The sequence below is a fragment of the Ceratina calcarata genome, unplaced genomic scaffold (assembly GCF_001652005.2).
Source record: "Ceratina calcarata isolate Rehan_Ccalc_2016 unplaced genomic scaffold, ASM165200v1 scaffold291.2, whole genome shotgun sequence".
Lineage (NCBI taxonomy): Eukaryota > Metazoa > Arthropoda > Insecta > Hymenoptera > Apidae > Ceratina > Ceratina calcarata.
In genome coordinates, this window is record NW_017151492.1 from 324,895 (window position 1) to 346,376 (window position 21,482).

General features: G+C 41.4%; 4 protein-coding genes across 6 annotated transcripts; all 4 read left to right on the plus strand.

Moving 5' to 3' along the window:
* The first annotated feature begins 70 nt into the window (after positions 1–70).
* Positions 71–6,470, plus strand: sp3 (phosphatidylinositide phosphatase spermathreecae). Of its 2 annotated transcripts, XM_018022673.2 has the most exons (13): positions 311–407; positions 830–1,206; positions 1,262–1,525; positions 1,601–1,755; positions 1,832–2,004; positions 2,062–2,254; positions 2,337–2,664; positions 2,784–2,854; positions 3,147–3,371; positions 3,727–3,951; positions 4,034–4,347; positions 4,414–4,626; positions 4,696–6,470. In XM_018022673.2, exons 1-13 carry the CDS (start codon positions 311–313, stop codon positions 5,637–5,639), a joined length of 3,579 nt encoding a protein of 1,192 aa, XP_017878162.1. In that variant the 3' UTR covers positions 5,640–6,470. The 2 variants fall into 2 exon arrangements, with proteins under 2 accessions (XP_026668403.1, XP_017878162.1); XM_026812602.1 differs by lacking the exon at positions 3,147–3,371 and having other exon boundaries at positions 71–407.
* Positions 6,471–7,525: 1,055 nt separating this feature from the next.
* Positions 7,526–10,927, plus strand: LOC108623856 (zinc finger CCHC domain-containing protein 4). Its single transcript, XM_018022697.2, has 6 exons — positions 7,526–8,324; positions 8,401–8,954; positions 9,026–9,722; positions 9,787–9,927; positions 9,992–10,129; positions 10,194–10,927. Exons 1-6 carry the CDS (start codon positions 8,276–8,278, stop codon positions 10,469–10,471), a joined length of 1,857 nt encoding a protein of 618 aa, XP_017878186.1. The 5' UTR covers positions 7,526–8,275; the 3' UTR covers positions 10,472–10,927.
* A 105-nt stretch (positions 10,928–11,032) lies between these two features.
* On the plus strand, positions 11,033–13,014 carry HtrA2 (HTRA2-related serine protease). 2 transcript variants are annotated; one of them, XM_026812603.1, is made up of 7 exons: positions 11,033–11,467; positions 11,546–11,669; positions 11,767–11,853; positions 11,927–12,121; positions 12,192–12,357; positions 12,414–12,582; positions 12,663–13,014. In XM_026812603.1, exons 1-7 carry the CDS (start codon positions 11,073–11,075, stop codon positions 12,823–12,825), a joined length of 1,299 nt encoding a protein of 432 aa, XP_026668404.1. In that variant the 5' UTR covers positions 11,033–11,072; the 3' UTR covers positions 12,826–13,014. The 2 variants fall into 2 exon arrangements, with proteins under 2 accessions (XP_026668404.1, XP_017878188.1); XM_018022699.2 differs by having other exon boundaries at positions 12,192–12,342.
* A 2,293-nt stretch (positions 13,015–15,307) lies between these two features.
* LOC108623803 (uncharacterized) lies at positions 15,308–18,674 on the plus strand. The gene is made up of 2 exons (XM_026812627.1): positions 15,308–15,396; positions 16,037–18,674. Exons 1-2 carry the CDS (start codon positions 15,385–15,387, stop codon positions 17,222–17,224), a joined length of 1,200 nt encoding a protein of 399 aa, XP_026668428.1. The 5' UTR covers positions 15,308–15,384; the 3' UTR covers positions 17,225–18,674.
* The last annotated feature ends 2,808 nt before the right edge of the window (positions 18,675–21,482 follow it).

Consider the following 21,482-nt stretch of genomic DNA (forward strand, 5'->3'; position numbering starts at 1 on the left):
ACTACGACCGAAAAATCAGAGACCAAATCCTTAAAAAGTCGATTTCAGCGATTATAAACATTTTGCTTGATTCTCCGCGTTAAAATCCAAAGGATAGTTGAATACAATTAATTTACTGTCGGATCGCCATCTATTCTGATCGAAGCTAGCTAGGTAGATAGTCAGCGAGGAACGGGTTGACTGTTAGTCTCGTGCGTCTCGCGTAGGGAGCAATATGGCGAATATGTCTGTGATAGGCGGACCTTCGTTACGGATAGCTGATATTCCACATGCTGCGTAGAAATCGCACGTCAGTAGAGAAGTCGGAAGCATGGAGCTGCTCCGTACAGACACCCATTTCATCTTCGTGAAAGAGAGGTACAGCCTCTGGTGTGACAAATACACGGGAGAGTTCTCCGCTAAATCGGGTGGGTATGTCAGGCTAAGCGTTTTGACAGAAGTGTGTGCATCGCATATGTACCGTCACGTCAACCGCGTTACAATCCTCGGCTTGTCGTTCCTAATTGGGACACGTTCGATTATTTCATGAATTCGCGCAATCGTAACTATTTCGCTTGATTTTCATTCATAAACTTACGCTTGGTCGCAATTTTTCTTTGGGACGCGGAATCTATTGTTAAATCGTAATTAGATTTGTTGCTAAAATAACGTGGATGCGAGGGAATTGCCATAAAAGGTAATTGCACTCGCGGTTTTCCGACAGCTATACCTCGCCAATTATGTAAATACATGTATGCGATAAACTTGGCCTAACGCGATTAGTCAGAGATAAGGTTGAATGGTCTAATTTTTTTATGTTAATATCCTCATCATATTATTTTTTTTTTAGATTGGGAATGGGCTTCCCCGAAGGAATTGGAATGCCTTGGAATATTTTATGGAATTGTTGGGAAGATAGAGCAGCCATGCGTGCTAGAGCCACGTTTGATGTTGATCAAGGAGGTTTCACCAGCTGGAGAATTGTACGGGGGTCATATTGTATACAAGATCAAATCGATCGCGTTCCTAAATATTGGCAGTGAGAACAATGACATTGGACTTCTACCGTGTAAGAAACATCAGAATTTACCAAAGAAAAAAAGTCAAGGCGGCCTGTTCGATGTCCCGCAGAAGGCAGCCTTCGCAAAGACATGGGGAACCATCAAGAGTGCGACAAACACTATAAAAAATACAACTCAACATGCAGCTGCACTTGCTACATCGCAGGTAAAATGGAAGAGGAAATATGCCTGTCCAGATTTGTCAAAAATAATATTTTCAGGTGAAATCTACCGTGAGCAAGAGAAGCATTGTTAAAGACAAGGAAAGATTTGACAAAAGAATCTCAGAAGAGTTAAACAAAATCTTCACTGAAACTGATTCCTTTTATTTCTGTTTAACTGGTGATATTACCAACAGTCTGCAAAGGCTCTGCGTCTCAGAGTCTCAGCAGGATGAAGAAGGGCGAGACAAACCACTTTGGCAAAGGGTGGACGACAGATTTTTTTGGAACAAGCACATGTTGCAGGATATAATTAATCTAAAAGTTAGGATTGTTCTGAATTCGATTAGGTCGTTTCGCGAAAGGTTCAATCATTACTAGAATATTTCATTCTTGTAGACAGACAATGCAACCTGTTGGATATTACCGGTTATCCAAGGATACGTGCAGATAGAAAAGTGTAAAGTAGAAGTAGGCATCGATGAACATCCTCATCATGAAACCTTCAACTTGGCAATTATATCTAGAAGAAGTAGGTTCCGCGCAGGGACGAGGTAACTATCTATTATTGTACTATATCTATCGATAATTCGCATTGTTAGACTGATTTGTTTTTTCACTGTGACAAAGGTATAAGCGACGCGGTGTCGACGATGAAGGAAAATGTGCAAACTATGTAGAGACTGAACAATTGGTTTGGTATCATGATCATCAAGTATCATTCGTTCAAGTGCGAGGCAGTGTGCCTGTCTACTGGTCTCAACCTGGCTACAAATATAAGCCGCCACCACATATAGACAAAGGTAATGAATAAATAAAATCTAATGTTAGTCAAATCCTAATGGGATTAATTTCGTTAGACGAAGCAGAGACTCAGGTAGCGTTTGAGAAACATTTTACCGAGGAGCTCGACCTGTACGGCCCGGTTTGCATCGTCAATCTCGTAGAGCAAGCCGGCAAGGAGAAGATAATTTGGGAAGCTTACAGTAATCACGTAATAAATTACAACCACCCAGACATAACGTACACGAGTTTCGACTTCCACGAATATTGGTAAGTAATCCGCGAGGAATTCTAACAACGATGGAAGTATCTTCGAAATTATTGCTAAATGTTTCTTTTGTGCCTAACACAGTCGAGGAATGCATTTTGAAAACGTGTCTATCCTGATCAATGCATTAACAACGGTATTAGCAGACATGGGTTACTGCTGGCGCGATAAGCAAGGCACAATTTGCATGCAGAAGGGAGTGTTTCGGGTGAATTGCATAGATTGTTTAGATAGAACAAACGTTGTTCAAACCGCTTTGGGTAAAGCCGTGATGGAAATGCAGTTTTCAAAGCTAGGACTAATACCGCCGGACGGAACGCTACCGACGAATATGAGACAAACCTTTCAATTACTTTGGGCGAATAACGGCGACATAATCAGTAAACAGTATGCCGGTACAAACGCTCTCAAGGTTCGTAGCCAAGTAGGAAACAAGCACGTTCAATGGTTTTGCTCTAACCGTATTAATCATCAGCAAAACCTCTGACTGGACTCGATTATGCCGATGATAGTTTATTTTATTACTTATAGGGTGATTACACAAGAACGGGGGAAAGAAAGTTTACCGGTTTAATGAAAGACGGCATGAATTCTGCGAACAGGTACAATTGGACCACAATTATACACGATCCGCATTGCAATAGAACATCATTCTCATTTATACATCCTACACGATACATCACTCTAAAACAATCATTCGTTGTTCCGCGGATAATCCTATCTGTTGGGTGTTGTAACGTTGTCAGAACGAATAAATTGTTACACGTTCGAACATCGTCATTGAAATACTTAATGATTATCTCTCTTATCAGTTCCACGATCATAACTCTTAAATATTGATATATACTTGATACGTACATGAATCCCTGACACTACCCTTTCATTTTCCCATAGATATTTTCAGCAACACTTTATGGATGACATACGTCAAGCGGCAATAGATACCTTGCTAGGCATCCCCGTCGACGTTAATCAACTGAATACCGATTGGTCGCACTATTTAGACATCCTTGATAATTGCTGCCTCGAGCTAATACCTATAAAACCACCAAACATAGAGCTTGAACTTGCCTCTCACCCTGAGTTTCTTTATGCCACCGCTATGTATCATTTGGCAAGGTTTGTTCTCGCTACTTTGGCTCGGAGGCTGTCCGCTCACGAGTAAACGGTCAATAAAATGTGTGATTTATCAAAACTACTAAGACAATTGTATTGTTTTATCCAAATGCGAACGATTATTTGAACCCAATGAATCGGAATTCGTGTTTGCACGTGATTATCTTTTCTATGTTGCATGACGGCTTGTCTTTCAGTTCGACTAATCTCAAACGAAACAAAGGAAGAAAACCATTTATTTTCCGGTCCCATCAACACTACGACAATGCTCTATCTTCACTTTTAATATTTCATTTCTTTTTCTTATCTTCGCTTGGCCGCTTAGAAGCGAGCGCTTAGGAGATATGTGTTCTTTCAGATACTATTTAAATCGCTTCAAGGATGTCTATAGGCAGGCCACGATCGATATGATGTTAGGAAATTCGGTAAATGAAGAAGTGTTTCAAGAGCGCACCGAGGAACAAGAGGACAATGCCGCGACAGCGGTTCACGTGAAATTGCTGATTGAGGATTGCAAGAAGTTACTTATACCAGACCCAGAAGTAATTTTAGGCAGCTGGGGTCTAATCGACGCTGATCCTGTGTACGTTACACGTCTTCTTTTTAATCTCTTCAATCCCCGAAAGGCTGAGAATAATTTCTTACGATTTGGTTCGTTCCGATAGAACGGGTGACTTAACGGAGACTGAAATGGACACTATTCTTATATTAACGCGGGACAGTTACTATGTCGCCGATTACGACGACCAAATCGACAAAGTTACAAACTATCAAAGAGTACCGCTCGAGGATATCGTGCTAATCGAGTTCGGTCAACCGGAGAGCACGGTTTCCCTTTTCAAAAACAAACAGTTCCATTGCATTCGAATAAACTACAAAATGGCAAACGAGTGCGGCTACTTCCATATGTTCCGCAGTACAAACTTACGGTTTTTTAATAACATGGCAGTCGTCATAAAAACCGAGGAAGAAAGTATAGGTAGGACGTAATATTCGTTGATCAGTTTGCTAGACTTTAGATACCACGTTAATTCGTACGTTGCAGAGTCTTTAAGATCTATCTGCGAAGCTATCTCGGTGGCGCTGGAAATAGCCAATCTACCAAAGATTCCTATAGCGATGAACGTCACTTTAGATAAGCGGAAGAGTAAGTTAGTGAACAGTAGAGGAACCACCACGGGTCTCCTGGATATCACGTCATTCCCAGAATTGACTAGGAACGTCTCGGAGACGCAGTTACTAGCTCTTAAAAGTGCAGGTATATTTCTAACAGAAGAATCGTATTTCTATAGGAGTTAATGTCTCTCACGATATCTTCTGATTGTAGGAACGAAAGCTTTGAGCAACATGTCGGAACAATTTAGCAAACTGAATAAGTTGAGTCATAGCTTTAGCGCCAGAAACCCGATCGACATAGCTAAGAGCATAGGTAGGCGGTCGGAAGGAGGACCTTCCAAGCCTACCTTCACCGTGGGAAATAGAGATATTTTAGGCACGGTGCAAGGGAAAAGTAATAGCGGTAGTAGCAGCAGCGACGAAGAGGACATCGGTATGCCTGCAGGTCCTCTAGAGAAGCCAGATAACTTCATTCATGATAAGAATCTGATGGAGGCTTACACTCCGTCTATTGGCATCATAATGGGCGTGAAAAATGCAGACGTAGTGCATACTGAAGACAGCGAAGAGGGAAGCTCGTCGATGCGACCTAACAAGCTGTCCGAAGAGAGCAAGAGTGACTTGCACGTACCGCAACCGAGTGGTTCTTTAAGTACCTCTCCACAAAAGACGCCAGAAATAACTATACAAAACACGACCGAGGACAAGGAAAGGATGCTCCTCCCACCGTCATCGTTAAGCCTTTCGAAAAATATCAGTCATTCGACCGGAGCGGTCGACAGTAAACTAATACTTACTAGTTCGGATAGGAATAAATTGCAAACGGAGAGCAGATTGCACGATAAGAAGAGGTCTACGTCGGAACAAGACTTAACTCTTAGCATCACTTCTTCCCAGAGCGAATCCGCTCTGAAATCGATAAAGACCGACGTAACGCACGTCTCGAATCCCGTGGCATCTACCACCAAGGATATTCTCTCGCCATTCTCGAAATTCGCTAAAGGCGTGCAAACGCTGGGGGCAAATTTAGACCCCAGGAAATTGAAAACAGGTCAAGTAGGATTATCGAGGAACCTTTCAGATCATCACATGGAGCAACGTCAAAAATTGCAGGAGAGATGGGGTTCGTGTCAGTCGAAATTAATGGCATTGTAAACTTTTCGAAGATAGTTTCCGAATCTAAATGTCTACATAGCGAATAACCCGAGTAAAAGAGTCACGCGACTTACAAGTACTTTTCCATTGGAAATTTCTGAATAAATCTCTTTCGTTATCATTAGCATTTTCTAATCCAAAGTTCGCACGTGTTCGACATATTTTGATTAGTTGTTCAATTTAAATTACTGCCATTTCGCTAGCAAAAACACTGCATAAAGAATAATGAATAATCATTGAGATCCTTTCTATTTACTACATATTTACACATATTCTTTCACGTGTGAAGAAAAGTCACTTCCTAAAGTACAATGTTGTCAATATTTAATCTACAGCAAATCCATTTGCGCGTTTTCTATTACTCTACATCGATCAGAGCCGACGTGCTCTTGACGCCTACACGAACTGACTATTCGCAAAAAATGCTTTCGGCGTATTTATATGAAATTTTCATTACACCAGCCTTTGTATGGATTTTACCAAAACGAATCCTAGCATTGCATTTAGATATTAGAAACGTGGATTTACGAAGAACTGGAAAAAAGCGAAAAATAATCGTGTATGCTTTTAAAATGAAATTTAATCCAAGCATTCTCGGGAGCTCTTATGCTTGCTGCATAATCAAATTTTTCTGAACTTTAATTGCGTTCCATTGTAACATATGTTGTTAGTTTTCTATTTTGTAAACTTTTAGATTCATGTTGTACGTGGCACGTTTGTATAGAGGCACATAGAGTGGAAATCTGTTTATGCAGCAAGCTTAAACCAAGAAGCTTTGTAGTCAATTATGTATATACGAAGAATTGTTTCACGTTAGTGTAAAAAAAAAAACAAAAGTACATAACAGCAAAATGAATCCGACGATCGGAACACGATCTCGAAAGATACGTTCACCACGTGTAAACTGATAGTAAAGTTTAAATGAGAAATTTTACAACAAAGAACTTGCGAGAGTAAAACTTTAGAATTATTTAAATTATTATGAACTACAGGAAGATTTATTTTGAATATACAAGAGGAAAGACGTTTTTCCAGCAACCATACAAAACATTAATGATTTCAAAAGAAGAAAGAGAACAATCACAGTATTCGTACACTTGCACAATTGCAGTATTATGTATATTACACTTAATTGTCTAGAAAAAATATGCATACATACTCCATATATACATATATATTCATTATAAAAAGAGGAAGTTACAAGTTGCTATTTAACACTCTATGTATGATAATGATTTAGACCAAACAAGTGTTTGCAAATCTAAATAGCTGATCATTTGTATATAATGTAAGAGTAAACTACTTAATTTTTAATCACTATAATATTCATAGATGCACCAACATGTGGTAGAAGTATGTATTTGCAAGAGTTTTTCTAGTGAATGTTTTTTCCCAACTGCAAATGGATAGTCTGTGATATATAATCTAGCAGAATAAACACAGCTTGAAAACGATTTAAAAAAAAAAAGGTAAAAAATAGTAAAAGGTGTGTCAATTCTGTAGATCGTTTAGAGATGCTTTAAATAAGAACGTGAAAGGAATGAAGATCGACGCGCGAGTTTTATGCCCCTCTATTATTTATTAATAGAATATCCGACCGACTCCTATACTTTCAGTATGTAATACGTAACTCTAAAGAGATCCATCTATAATTTTATATATTTATTTATCGACACAGTATTGCAAATATTACCGGAAAAAATAGGATTTATATATTTTTTGTTCGCGTTTTTTCATATGTAAACCTATGGTCCAATTAAAGTTGTGCATTCGAGTATTTGTAACATATGCGATGATGCATTACACGATGTAATTATTATCTGTATTTTTACGATAGGGACGTTACAATGATGACAAAACAACGCACGAAAAGATGTTTATAGCCTGTAGAGGCTTAAATTGCCTTATATATATAAAAATATTAGCAGTTACTTTTTCGAAAACGTATATATATACATATATATATACATGTGATACGGCAAGCAACATAGCGATTGTAGAAAAAGAAAGTTGCAATAAAACGCAATGAACTGTCATAAATGCTTTTTCCTTTCATTCGAAGCGAAATTCTTAGCATATTATATTTGTTTGACAATAAACTCGTAAGTATGCAAGTCGACGACCTAATATGCCCATTCCATTCCGAATGAAACAGTTTCGATAAAATCATGCATTATATTCTAAAATTTTTACTTACTTTGAAGCAGGAGCTGTTCCGCCTTGATCTACGCACGTTCAGAGGTATCTTCGGTCCAAATAATATCCCAATTATTTGAAAAAGAGGCACAGCACTTTAACACTTGCGTCCATTACGATTCAATCACAGTACCGAACGCGGGAACGTTACTGGCACGAAGTTCAAACCGTGTGCTTTTTAAGAATCGGACATCGGACGCTCTTCGATAATCTACCGACTTCGCGTCACTGACCAACTGGTCCAAAGCACATGTGTCACGTGGTGGTTGTTTTGATTCCCGAGAACAACTGTTCTGTACTTAGACAGTGCATAATTTCCCGCGAGCAAATAGTTCATGAAGTAACAAGACGAATAAAATATTTTCATAAGGACGCATAATTGCCGATGCAAAGTATTACCTTTTAATCATTTACTGCTCTGTTCTAATTAATAATCAAACATGGAATGTTTTTGGTCTGATTTAAGTAAACATCCTCGATGTCCACATGGTAATTCTTCATATAAAGAATTTGTTAATGATATAAATGTGTAGAAAATATTCACGATTTTATTACGTTTGTATAGGGCCGACTATATTGTTTGGCACGAGTGCAAAGGGCAAATTGGAGAAATTCTATGCATGTTCTGCTTGCCGTGAGAGAAAAATGTGTCGGTTTTATTTAAAAGCTGGACAGAATTTAACGAAAAACCAGATTTCCCAATGGGAAAGAGAAACGAAACAATATGTGTCTCGTTATCATCACAGACCGTTGTATTTAAGATTGAATGTGGCAATGGGATTAGCCCAAGACAAGAGATTCTATTGTCACACTTGTGAACAACTGGTATTAAAAAATGAGAAGGATAATTTGACGAAACACAGTGGTCATGATTTAAAAGAAGGTCTTACAGATTATGAGATGAAGCATCCAACAGAAATTCTGAAACCTCTAGAGAACAGTAAACAAGAGGCTCAATACTTTTTTACAAAGCAGTCGACAGAAGACATAGTGAATATACTCTTAAAACTTAATGCAAAACAAGCATTGTGTATTGGCACTCCAAAAATCCATGAATACATTTTAGAGAATCATGAAGATAAAATATCTTCACTTTTATTAGACTTTGATGCTAGATTTGTAAGTTCGTTTATACATTCAACAAATACACTAAGATTTAATAAATATTATAAGTCACATCTCTATTGCAGCACAATTTTTTCGGACCTTTAAATTATTGTTGGTACAATCTAATGAATAATCACTTCTTCGACGAAAATGCTATTCACGTATTTAAAGATTTTCTAACACAGAACAGAGGTAAAGACACATATCTGATATGTGATCCACCATTCGGTGCCAGGGTTGAAGCGATGTCTTGGACTTTAAAAAGAATTTCTGATTTGCACAAGAAATGGAATAATATAGAGGATGAAAGTGATTGTTTGAAAATTCTATTTATATTTCCATATTTCATGGAATCTATAATGAGACAGAAAAGTAATCCACCGGGCATATCTGGAGGTTTAAAGGACCTGAGAATGACTGATTATAAAGTGTCTTATGAAAATCATACTCTATTCGTAACGGATTCGAATAGTGCCAAGTTGTCACCCATTAGAATTTTCACCAATGTACCGTTGAATTTGTTTGAGCTTCCAGAAGCTAGTGGTTACAAATATTGCAGAAATTGTGAGAAATGGGTCGCCAGAGAGAATAGGCATTGTAAGAAATGCAAAGAATGCACCTCGAAAAATGGTCTCACATACAAACACTGCAATATTTGTAAAAGGTGTGTTAAACCATATTGGAAACACTGTTCTATTTGCAATAGATGTGCCATAACAAAACATTCGTGTGGACAAAAGCCCAAAGTTTCTGGAAACTGCCACAAATGCAATAAACCCGGTATGTAAGTTCATTGACTCAATTGTTTGCGGTATAATAATACACCGAATTCATTTATTTACAGGGCATACAGAAAAGGAATGTGAAATAAATGCAATAAAAGTAGAAAAAGCTAACAAACGTAAAGCTACTAATGAGATTTTGACGAATAACATAAAGAAAAAAAAGGTGGACAATACTCTCACATCCGATGACAACGAACTTGGTATGTAAGTTTGTAGTCTCAATTGTTAGCAATATAATAATATACCGCATTCATTTATGTATAGAGCATACAAAAAAGGAATCTGGTATAAATACAACGGAAGGTAAAAAAGCTACCAAACGTAAAGCTACTGAGAAGAAATTAACGAATAACGTAAAGCAAGAGGTCGACAGCACTCGCAAATCTAATGACAACGAACCTGGTATGTAAGTTTATAGTTTTAATTGTTAACGATGTGATAATATATCGAATTCATTTATTTACAGAACATACAGGCGAAAAATCTGGTACAAATACAACGAAGGCAAAAAAATCTAACAAACGTAAAGCTACTGAGGAGAAGAAATTAGCGAAAAATGTAAAGAAAGAGATGGACAGTACTCGCGAATCCGATGATAGAGAACCAAAAACTTCAATGAAGAATAAGTTAGAAAAAAACTCCGAGATTAACGTAAAACTCTTGAAAAATACTAAATCTTCGAGGACGAAACACAAAGCGGAACTACACAGTACATCGAACGGCATTGCAAAAACGAAAGAGTAAAAGAAAAGAAGATAAACGTGATTCCTTATAAACCATCTCTGTTCATATTTTTCAAAGCATATTTTTACGTTGTAAATAAGATTTCTTATTAATATAATGCGCATTTCATAAAAAGATCTCGTTTACTTAAGTGTTTCCCATGCAAGTTTCAAACTGGACAAGATAACTGTACATCAAATACATTGTCTAAGAAAGTGATAGAGATTTGACTTACGTGAATTTCTCTTCTAAATACCGTGATTCTTCCAAGAATATTTGATGCACTTCCACGGTGGTACTAGTCGTAGTATTTTGCAATGTAAACGACTAATAAATAGCGTCTTCCATGAAGGGAAGCTTGGCGGTCACTGGCAGTTATTCCCGAAACGTAAACTTCGTATTCAAGAGTGAACTACGTTCGTTCTTGTCTGCAATTCGTGCGAAAAACTTAAAGAAGAGATGCAGCGTCACATTTCTTCACAATATTTGTCAAAACACTGAGCTTTTAATAACTTTTCTTGTAAAGTTTTGTGGAACGATATGAACACTTGCGCATGATACTCACGTTTGAACGGGTGATCTCTGATTGGGCACGATTAGAGGGATTGAAAAATGGCCGAAAATGGCTGTCCCCTTGACACGTATATCTTGGACCGTTTTAAAAAAAAATCAGTTCCAGTATAAGCAGTTCTTAACGACCTCGTCCTCGAATTGTTTTCCACGATACAAACATACGTACTCGCAGGAACAGAAGCCGCGATACCTCGGCAAGACCGTCCGGAATGCCTTGCTTTACACCGTTTTCGTCTCTGGTTTTGGTTATATTTTGTACAAATGGAAAGATGATTATCAGAACCGATTTAGGAACTTAAAGGACTCTGTGTTCACGATACACGCTAAAGCGGTCTCCTGGGATGGGGGAAATAACAATAATAGGAATAGATATAATTTTATAGCAGATGTTGTGGAAGTATCAGCTCCTGCTGTAGTCTACATCGAAATTCAGAACAACAGGAGGTAATTGTATGCAGATTATCGTAAATACCCAGAATGCAACCCTGACGTAATCTCCAGCAATCATTAATGAGAAAACAGACTTGATTTTTATACAGGTAAACCATTTAACATAAGTAATGGGTCTGGTTTCATTGTCGAAGCAGATGGGTTGATTCTCACAAATGCTCATGTCGTTACAACTAAGCCTAACACTACTGTCAAGGTACCCGATGGGATATTTTCCAATAAACATAATTTGTATTATGGAGATTGATAACAAGTGTGTCCTTTTAGAAGTTTTTATGCAATTTATTTCGCAGGTACGTCTTAATGATGGAAGTATGTATACTGGCACTGTGGAGGACATTGACGTACACAGTGATCTTGCAACTGTGCGAATTAACAAGGTTTCTATATAATTTAAAAGTGATTACATCCGTCTACATTTTAATATTATAGACGTGTACATTTTTTGTATAGACAAATCTGCCTGTAATGAAACTTGGTTCCTCTTCAAACCTCAGGCCAGGAGAATTTGTTGTTGCCATTGGATCTCCACTTGCTTTGAGTAATACAATAACGAGTGGAGTTATAAGCAGTGTCAATAGACACAGTGAAGAACTGGGTCTGTTCAACAAGCAGATGGCTTACATCCAAACAGATGCAGCAATCACTGTTAGTTTCTCCTTATAAATATTTGAGCTTACACTAAATGCATTATTATTCAATACTGTTGTTGTGTTAGTTCGGAAATTCAGGTGGCCCGTTAGTTAATTTAAATGGGGAAGCAATAGGTATAAACGCAATGAAAGTCACGTCTGGTATATCTTTTGCCATACCTATAGACCATGCGAAGGAATTCTTGAAGAAAGCAGAACTACGCAGAAAGGGCAAAGGTAAACCATTTAAAGGTAAAGAACGATAGGGAGAACGTGTACAAAAATCGTAAAATGAAACGTTATGCCAGGTGCACGGAGTGCATCGGAGACGCGCAAGACTCAATACATCGGCGTCACTATGCTGAGCCTTACGCCGGATCTTTTTTACGAATTGCAAAAGAAATTGAAAGGAATTCCGCATAACATCAGACACGGAGTTGTTATCTACAAAGTGCTCGTAGGATCACCAGCTCACATGTATGCACGAGAAAATTAAAGCCTCCATTTTCCCTCGGCTTCACATCAAATAAAAAATCGTTTTTGTTTTTTAATTTAAGTGGTGGTTTACAAGCTGGAGATATTATAACGCATGTTAACGACGAACCAGTGGTGTCCTCCGCCACTATCTATAAAGCCATGGAAACATGTAAAATTCTGCGAATGACGGTGATTAGAGGAATGGAAGTGTTACATCTACGAATCGAACCAGAGGAGACCTGAATCACGCTTCTAGTACTACGATTGAACATTACAACAAAATACATGCTTCGCTTTAAATAAATTCTTGTAAATTCTCTCTTATTACAATCACGACAAATTTCATTCTTCACAAATTCCATGTCAAACCCAAATAAAACGCTCCAACTTTGTAACGCGGAAGATTCTGCGCTTGCAATGTTTCAAACGTCACACGAACGTCTCCCTAAGATTTATTTCGATCCAGGAACTTATCGAGAGGACGATTATTCCTCTGCACCTTCCTATCTTCCTTACTTCTTTTTTTAATTCTATTTTTGTTCAGACGCGAAGACCGATGCTTCCAGACTCTTGTTACGATAGCGAATCTACCTCCGCACGTGTGTGCATATGCACGCCGGGTGTGGTCCATCGGCTCGGCTGTATTATGTTTATGTTGTTTACGACATAAGGCGACCTCCGCAAATATGTGACCGGATCTCTGGGAGGCGTGGGTGTGGTCTGAGTGGCTTCCAGGATTTTTTCCGAAAACGCTTTACTGGCCGCGACTTCACGTTGGAATTCTAAGCTTCGCTGGCACTATAAGTTCGTAACGAGTTCTGTTGGGAACCATAAGCGCTCACGATCGCGCGGAGATCACCTCGTTGTGGTTTGAATATCAACTCTTATAGTTCGTTGAATTAATGAATTTATATATAAAAATATCATTGCAAGAATAAATATTGTTTTATACAAAAATTTCATGTATACATGGGGTATCAATAATAAATATAACTAATTAATATTTCAACTTTTTTTCGGTGGAATGAAATTAATTCCTTTCAATAACTTCCAGATCTCCACTTACTATCAATAAATCGCAATTAGCATTTTTCGTAGCGACGACGGAAATGCGTTTGATTACGTGCCGAATCAAATTCAACCCTTCTCTAATAATCTATATAGTTATTTCAATCAGCATCCACTCATGTTTAAATTGCTATTTTTTTATTAATTTCGTAACGATAAACAGAATTAAAAGTTCAAGTGCAAAGGTACATCGTACCTCGCCTCGGTCATTCACGCGTTGTTTCACGGTTCTCGGTTCCACGATTATCACGCCTGTACGTACATTGTTCTCGTCTTTTTTTCCTTATTTATCTTCTTTTCCCTTTCTTGGCTTCGGGTATCTTGCGTAGACAGGAATCTATTCCCTTGATTATCCACGCTTTTGCCGGGCGAAGCTCGCCTACGAAGGAGTGTTGTCACTTCCTACGTGCGTGCCTGGTAGATTCTCGGTAGCTGGAGAACAAACGGCCATCAAGGTGATCGGGCCCCGATATCTGCGGACCCACAGAATGGCCAGCGTCGCCTACACAAAGTTACACGCTAACTTCCAGGACGATGACCAGATGCCGGGAATCTCCTTAAGAGACCGGGTACGCTGCTAGTTGCAGAACGTGCTCTGTTTTTCGATAGACGTAGGCTTGAACATCCGTGCCTATATCGGGCATCCGATCAACAAAGAAGAAGAGGAGAAATCATTACGATTTCTTCACGAATTAATATTATTTGCGTATTGCAATTATCTTATAACATGTTCATCAATTTCTTATGTCCATACGTTCCCTCATTCTAAATCTTCAAGGATTTATCAAGGAAAGCAACAAGCCGCCTGCATCATCAAAAGCTATCGCGATACAATTTACTCGGCTCTCCCGACTGACACTGACAAATAATTCCTCTCGCACCTCGTCGCCATTACCACTCCGGAGCAGGGACAATCGCGATCATTTGACTTGGCCACATCCGGGTCATCGGGAGCCAGCCGCGACCTTGGCGCGGCCACTTTACCGCGACAAGGGAGGATCCCGGGAAAAAAGCAACGGGCAGCCGAACAATTTCACCGAGCCGCGGGGTACGATCAAGGCCGGTCGAATTGTTGCCGCGAAAGGCAACGAGAAACGTAATCACGTGCCCCATTGTGCGGGAGAACCTTTACACGAAAGGGAACAGGAGGAATGTTGCGACATTGGGTCGAATAAAGAAATGAAACACGGCCGATTTAATGGCCTTAATTAGTCCCCTTTGACAAAGACTCATGATTGCAATTGTAATTATATTCAAATTATTTCCACAAGCAATGTAGATCATATAATTACTAATATGAGAATTTTAATAAGCAGTCCATAAAAATTAATCTTCTACACGATGTCATTGTTCTTAATGAATGAAAAATATTTGAGTATGAAGCAAGCTTCAGTGTCCCGTTTAAGAGAACACGAATCTAGTTTCTGTCCAACGTGGTGGGAGAAAATAGGAAAAATGATGTAAAAGAAACAAGAAGGGCGATGAAGAAGTGGAGGGCGTGGCATAGGATGCCGGATCCCGGATCAAGGGATCGCGTCTCCGAGTATTCGGTGAACGGATCCGCCTTGTCCTTCGGCGATTCCGCTGGTTCCTGGTTCGAAGACATCGCCGCCGGCTCGCTCGTCCCCTCCGCCATGTATATAAGTCAAAACCAGATCGGAAGCAAGGTGCACAGGTCGAACAGTCCTTCGTCGAGCAAGGAGGTTCGCAGGAACACGCTAAACGAACGACACGATGAAGTTTCTGGTAAGTAACATCCCCGCAATTTTATCCTTCAGGCTAATATCCGGTGTTATCTACATAATCAATTCTTGAGAACTAAGCGTTGTTAGAAAAATCGCGAGTTCTACTATCGGTTCAGCTGAGACTCTCGAAAATTTGAAAAAACAGCGATCATTCTGATTGAACTAAACTCAAGTTTCACGGTGAAACGACGGTCTCCGATCCGAAGTCGGGAGGAACGTGGATCTATAAGGAGCATTTTCGTTTTCATCGGCTGCTCCTAGCCGTGCGGCCACTCGTTCGTTTCTTATTGGATCGTAAAGAGAGCTGGATCCCAAGCCTCATGCAAGTATAAACCAACCCCCTTCGACGCGTCGAGAATACTTCGTTCGTAAAATTCGACCGCCGAATCGTCAACCTTGAGAGGATTTCAGAGTCACGATTTGTCCTGAGATCTACTTTTCGCGGTGTCGAGACTGACAGGAATTTCGCAAATTCAATTTCGTCCGGGACGAAATATTCCGCGGAGTGCAACATTTTTCTATTCGTTTATGCAGATTTTTGTCGAAATTCTGAAGGGTCTGACGCATGAATTTTTATGCAAATTATAATTTTCAATTCTGTCTCAAGTGGAGAGAGACTGAAGCCGCCAATTTGTTTCCAGATTCCACTAATCCTGGTTTTGAGCGTAGCTTCGGGCGCGCGACTGAGTCTTTTGCCATACGCATACTTATCAAGCCCGATCCCGGTGTATCACCAATATCAGAACACGAGAACAGGTGAGCACGCTTTTAGCTACGCGGGTGGTCCTTCCGCCCAGGAGCAAGTGAAAGACGCGAGCGGAGTCCTCCGCGGTTCCTACAGCTACATAGACGCCAACGGCATACTCCAGTCGGCGTTCTACGTCGCCGACGAAAACGGTTTCCGCGTAGCTGCGACGAATCTGCCTTCGGACGACAATGTAAATGCGGAGGCGGCCCACATCATCCTCGCGAGGAGCGCGAACGCTGAAGAGAACTCGAGATCCAATCGCAGAAGACGCAGCACGGAGTCAGACCCGAATCTCCATAAAACTAAGAGAAGCACGCAGGAGAATATCAAAGAGGTTCTGCTAGAACCCGTGCAGTTGGCCGACGGCATCCCTTTGGCGACCTCGCACCAGAGTCAAGTTCAAGTGCATAAGAACACGCGGTTGGACTTGACGGAAGTCGAGGCTGACGCGAAACCGGTCGACCTGCAGCCGATCCAGCCTCTGCAGATTACGAATACCATATTGAGCGGGTTGCCGGTGCTGACTCGGGCGCCCACTTACCATGAAAATCGCATAGAGCTGCACAAGGATCTCGGTATCGAGGGACCCGAGCCGAAAGACGCCGTCAAGATAGATCCCGAACCACTGACCATCGTCCAGTCCCCGTCTATCCAGGCTATTCCCGTTGCTTCCACCGTCGTCGCCAGGGAATCTCTGCCCATCGTGCCTGTCGTCGCTAAACAAGCTGTCCCCGTTCTGCCAGCCGTTCAAATTGGTACCGCCTCCGTCACCACATCGATTTCCAGTCACGGTGTCAGCCAAATTCACGGAGCCCAGGAAGCTGTGGCTATCCCAAGCGTCATCGCCAAGGAAAGTACTCCTGTCGCCCTGATTGGTACCGAGAAAAATGAGAGCTTGACCAAGGAATTACCTAATCTCGCCACAGCCACGGTGACCACTTCCATCTCTAGTCACGGTATCAGTCAGATTCACGGCTCGAACGCGAAACTCGAACCCACGCTCCTATTCAAGACTGCTGCACCCATCGCTCATCTGCAACCGATTCTCAATGTCCCTATACATACTTTGTATCTTCATTAGGTCGTCAATTGATTTTCAATGATTTTGCACGGGTTATTGGAAAACGGACGGGTAAATATCTGGGGATACACTTGCGACCTCTGATCCAGACGAAAAAGCTTTCGACGGGAGCGCGTTCTTCGGGATGATCGGTCGTGGCGAACTGTGAGCGAGAGTTTCGATCGCGAGTCGGTCGACAGCTCGTTCTACTGGCGCACAACGTTTACTTCTACTTCATCGCCTTCTCCATTCTCTGCATCGGAAATCGCTTCAACGATATTTGTTAAATTATTGCTCACCGTTCATGCTCGACAATAAAAATAAATTTATATCTATGTAATTTGATTTCTATTCTTCGTCCTATGTACCCTGTTCCCTGATCGGAATTTTTAGACACAGCGCAGTACAAAAGTATTACGAATTCCCGCATTCCTAATTAAGTAAACTAATCAATATTCTTCTCGAGCTTTTCTCAAACGATTCCCAACGATTTTATCCGAGATAGAAAGAAACTTTGTAGAACAGTTCAACCTTCGGCTCGTCAAAATTCTATGCATGGTCATTTCTTTGGTGCGTCTGTGAGAATCGGCGGTCGTTGACCTGTCGGAAACAGAATGATCGCGTGTCCAGTCGTCGTATTTGATACTGCCTCGCTTCGGTTCTTGCGTTTTCTTTTGGTGTATCGAAACAGGAAGGTTTCCCTCCGCGGTGTCCATGACTCGCGGGGTTCCCATGGGAGAACGCCGCGCACACCCTTGACCTTGAACGCCGTTCGGCTTCCCATTATCGGGAATATATTACGGCATTAAAGCGGCTCGCGCGTGTCCAGTGGGACGTCGGATTAATCCCGGGCTCTATACGATCGTGCTCTCCTCGTTTTCTTCCCGAAGCGAATCGCTGTCCGTCCCAACTGCCACGGAATCCAGGCGCGGTTCCGGATTCTGAGGATACTGAATCCACGGTTTTATGCCGAGTAGACGGAGCCTCAGACTTTTCTCAGGTGTACAATCGTTTCCCACCGTCTATGAATCCAAAGGATTATCCATTCTGCCCGATGTTTATGCCTTTCATTACGCGTATCTTCAACGCTCAACCCTTTCCTATTGCCATTCACCGACGGATAACTGAACTGGGAACGGATTTCTCAACGGCAATCGCCGGCAACGTAAACTCGAACCACGACGACCTCGTTCGGTCTTTAGCGTCGCACACTCAAAAGTTACGAAACGGTTTCGAGAAATCGAGTTTTCCACGAGGTGGTGGGGGCTGAACGGGAGAAAAAGAGTCGAAGAATCCGGATCACCTTCCAGGCCCGAGAGTCAAGTGCACGGTGAAGGGTGAAGGAACTCGCGCGAGATCGGCGGCGCGATTAGAGGTGGCCCGAAGCGTATCTCGCGCGTATCTCTTAATACGCGCGGCGAAGCCCGCGGTCCCGCGAGTAAAACACACCGCTCGCCCTCGCACATGGAACCCGTTCTCTCTCGGCGAACGCGTGGGCGTATCCGTGACGAACGAGCCGCGGAAAGCCCGATAGATTACAACCCAGTGATCCTCGGGAATCGTCTCATTATCGTTCCCTTTACATCTGTCACGCCTCCTTTCATCCCTCTTAATAAATTGATATTACTTCCCTTCTTTCTCTCGTTTCAGTTTCATTCATCATTTTAATCCTAGGCTTGTCCTTACGACTTGTTTATTTTCAATTTTATTCATTATTGACTCACTCTCGGTATTGAATGAAACACTGATATTGCAGTTAATTATACAACGATGTTTCGATTTCCATATTCAAATATTTCTACGTCGCTCTAATTCATCCCACGTGAGTAGAACACTTGCCGTCAGCTGATAGCAATACCAGAATTCTCTTTCGCCTCTCTGTTTACAATTCAAACATCACGGTAGTAACATTTGCATCGACACTATCAAAATAATCGATTTTGCATATTGCAAAATCGTGCGAAACATATATATGTCGACCGTACAACCTTCTCTTCAATATACAAATCACGTGTATTTTCACGCCCACTTCCAATTTCCATTAACAGTTCAGTTGGTACGATACAGCGTCTATCTTTTTCATATTGTCATTATCAATGAAACAGAGAAAATCAATTGTCTTATTATAGTATCGTTAATTTGGTGGTCCCAGAGAGCTGGAGAGATCTGTAGCGTGAAATTATTTTGAAAAGGTGCGTGGCATTGAGAAGGCTGGCGCGCCTGTCTCCACGGTCGTCATTTTTCTCCGACCGGTTACTGTTACTTTACGGGGCAGCAGAATGTTATGGTGCTCAGCGACAGCCATGGCCCGACCACGAAGGCGGAAAGGAACGACGATTCGCATTCGCGATAATAGAAACGTCTAGCTCTCGGTCCCTCTGATAAAACGCTTCGCGAGAACGCGAACCAGATAACTCATCGCTCTATAACATGGAACGGAATAACGATTTCCCACGCCCAGTTCCTTTTTTTTTTTTTTGTTAAGAAATATGAACTTCAATTCCAGTGCGAAGTCGTGCGAGTTATATTTGCTCTCAAAGGTGGCACGAAAAGGGCAGCTGTCATTTTTGCAATTAATCCATTATCCAGGAACGAGAATTAACATGAAACTCGTGTTCGTGCCCTTTCCACCTGATAAAAACGCCCACGCGACGATGTGCTACGTGAAGTGTTTTGAAAATCAAGTCCTCTACGAAATGATTCGTCTTTACATCCTCGCGAATATATTATTGTATATTGAAAAATTATAATAACAAATTTTCCTTAAGGTATGATTTTATTCCTGTTCCATGTAAGAACGTAGAAGTATGTAAAATCGTTTGATTGACTCGGTTTTATCAAGACTCAATTTCCCTGTTGACTTTCGCTAAATCGTCACGCGGATCGATCGAGCGACCGAGCAATTAGAACTGCGCTACTAATTAGGCCCAAAGTAAGTCCGGACGATAAAAGCTACAGACCGAACTCTAGCGAACTCGATCGTGAATCACGATTGTTGAACTCCTCTCTTCGTGTACCGATCGTGTGTACTACAAGTCGGAACGCTGGCGTCCGATGCGAGATTACCGGGGGCTAACTAACGATTCCATTTGCTGATTGGACCCGGCTACCCGAGCGAACTTTTCTTCACCGACGCCCACCGAGAACCCTCACTAAACGCGATAAACCGCAAGGTTGCCCGGGTCCTAACCGCCGATCAATTAAGATCAATCGGTACCCCCAATTTTAAGTCGAGCTCCTCGTTCAAGATTCTACGAAGTCACTTTAGAGAAGAACCACTTGCGGTTTCCCTTTTTCACGTGACTATACGTGGACGACGTATGAGAGTTATATTACATCATATGAATCCAGCATGTTTTATATTTCACCATGAGCACCACTCGAGATGAAAAGATACGTTGCTCAATTCTTCCTCTTTGATAAAAATTCATACTCGTACGTATTATTACAGCAGAAAATTTGCCATCCATCATAATGCTCTCCGTCCCAACTGGAGAAGCTTCGTTCCGTTAAAAACCGCATGGAAAAACCGAGGAAGCACCGGGGATGATCGATTCTTCTATCAGTTTCGAACGCATTCACGGTCCTTACCGTGCGCGGGCCGTCGGAATTTATGGTGTATTATTCGAAATAATCGTAAATCATCGGGCGCGAGCATGAGCGGGCGGGTCATCGGCGAGGGGTGGAGGAGCTGGGTGGGACGGGACGAAAAATATTCGTCCGACGAGTCGATCTCTCTCCGTAAATCAGTCGACAATTTTTTTTTTGTGCCGACTTCCGTGCCGCGGACCGGCGTGATCGATTCGCGTTCAGTCGAAATCGACGTTTGTTTCGCGACGGAAACCAGCGAGAGAGCGGCAAGAAAAATTCGCGGCCGCCGTAAAAGGAGGCGACGACGCTCGCTCGGGAGGATTCTGCCGCGACGAATAATGCTATGCCTCTCCGCGTGCCTCCCGTGTAAGTATGCTGATTTTTTCGACGGAATAATGCGCCGAGGAGGGTTGCCGTCGTTGTCGGCGAATTTTTTAGGGTGCCTCGAATATCTTCCGAGGGGGTTAAATCGCTTGTTCCCTTCTCGAAGAGGTATTCGGCTTTTTCTTCAAACCACGCGTCTCGTTGCTTTTATGCAGCCGCTCATTTTTTACTTCACGTACTTCATGCGAGTTCCCATACAGAATATTCCATCGAATTGGTAAACGATATCGCGGAAGAATGTGTCAATAGATTCGGAAGAAATTGTATCACAAAAGAAGAACCTCTAAGGAGAGTCGGAAAATAT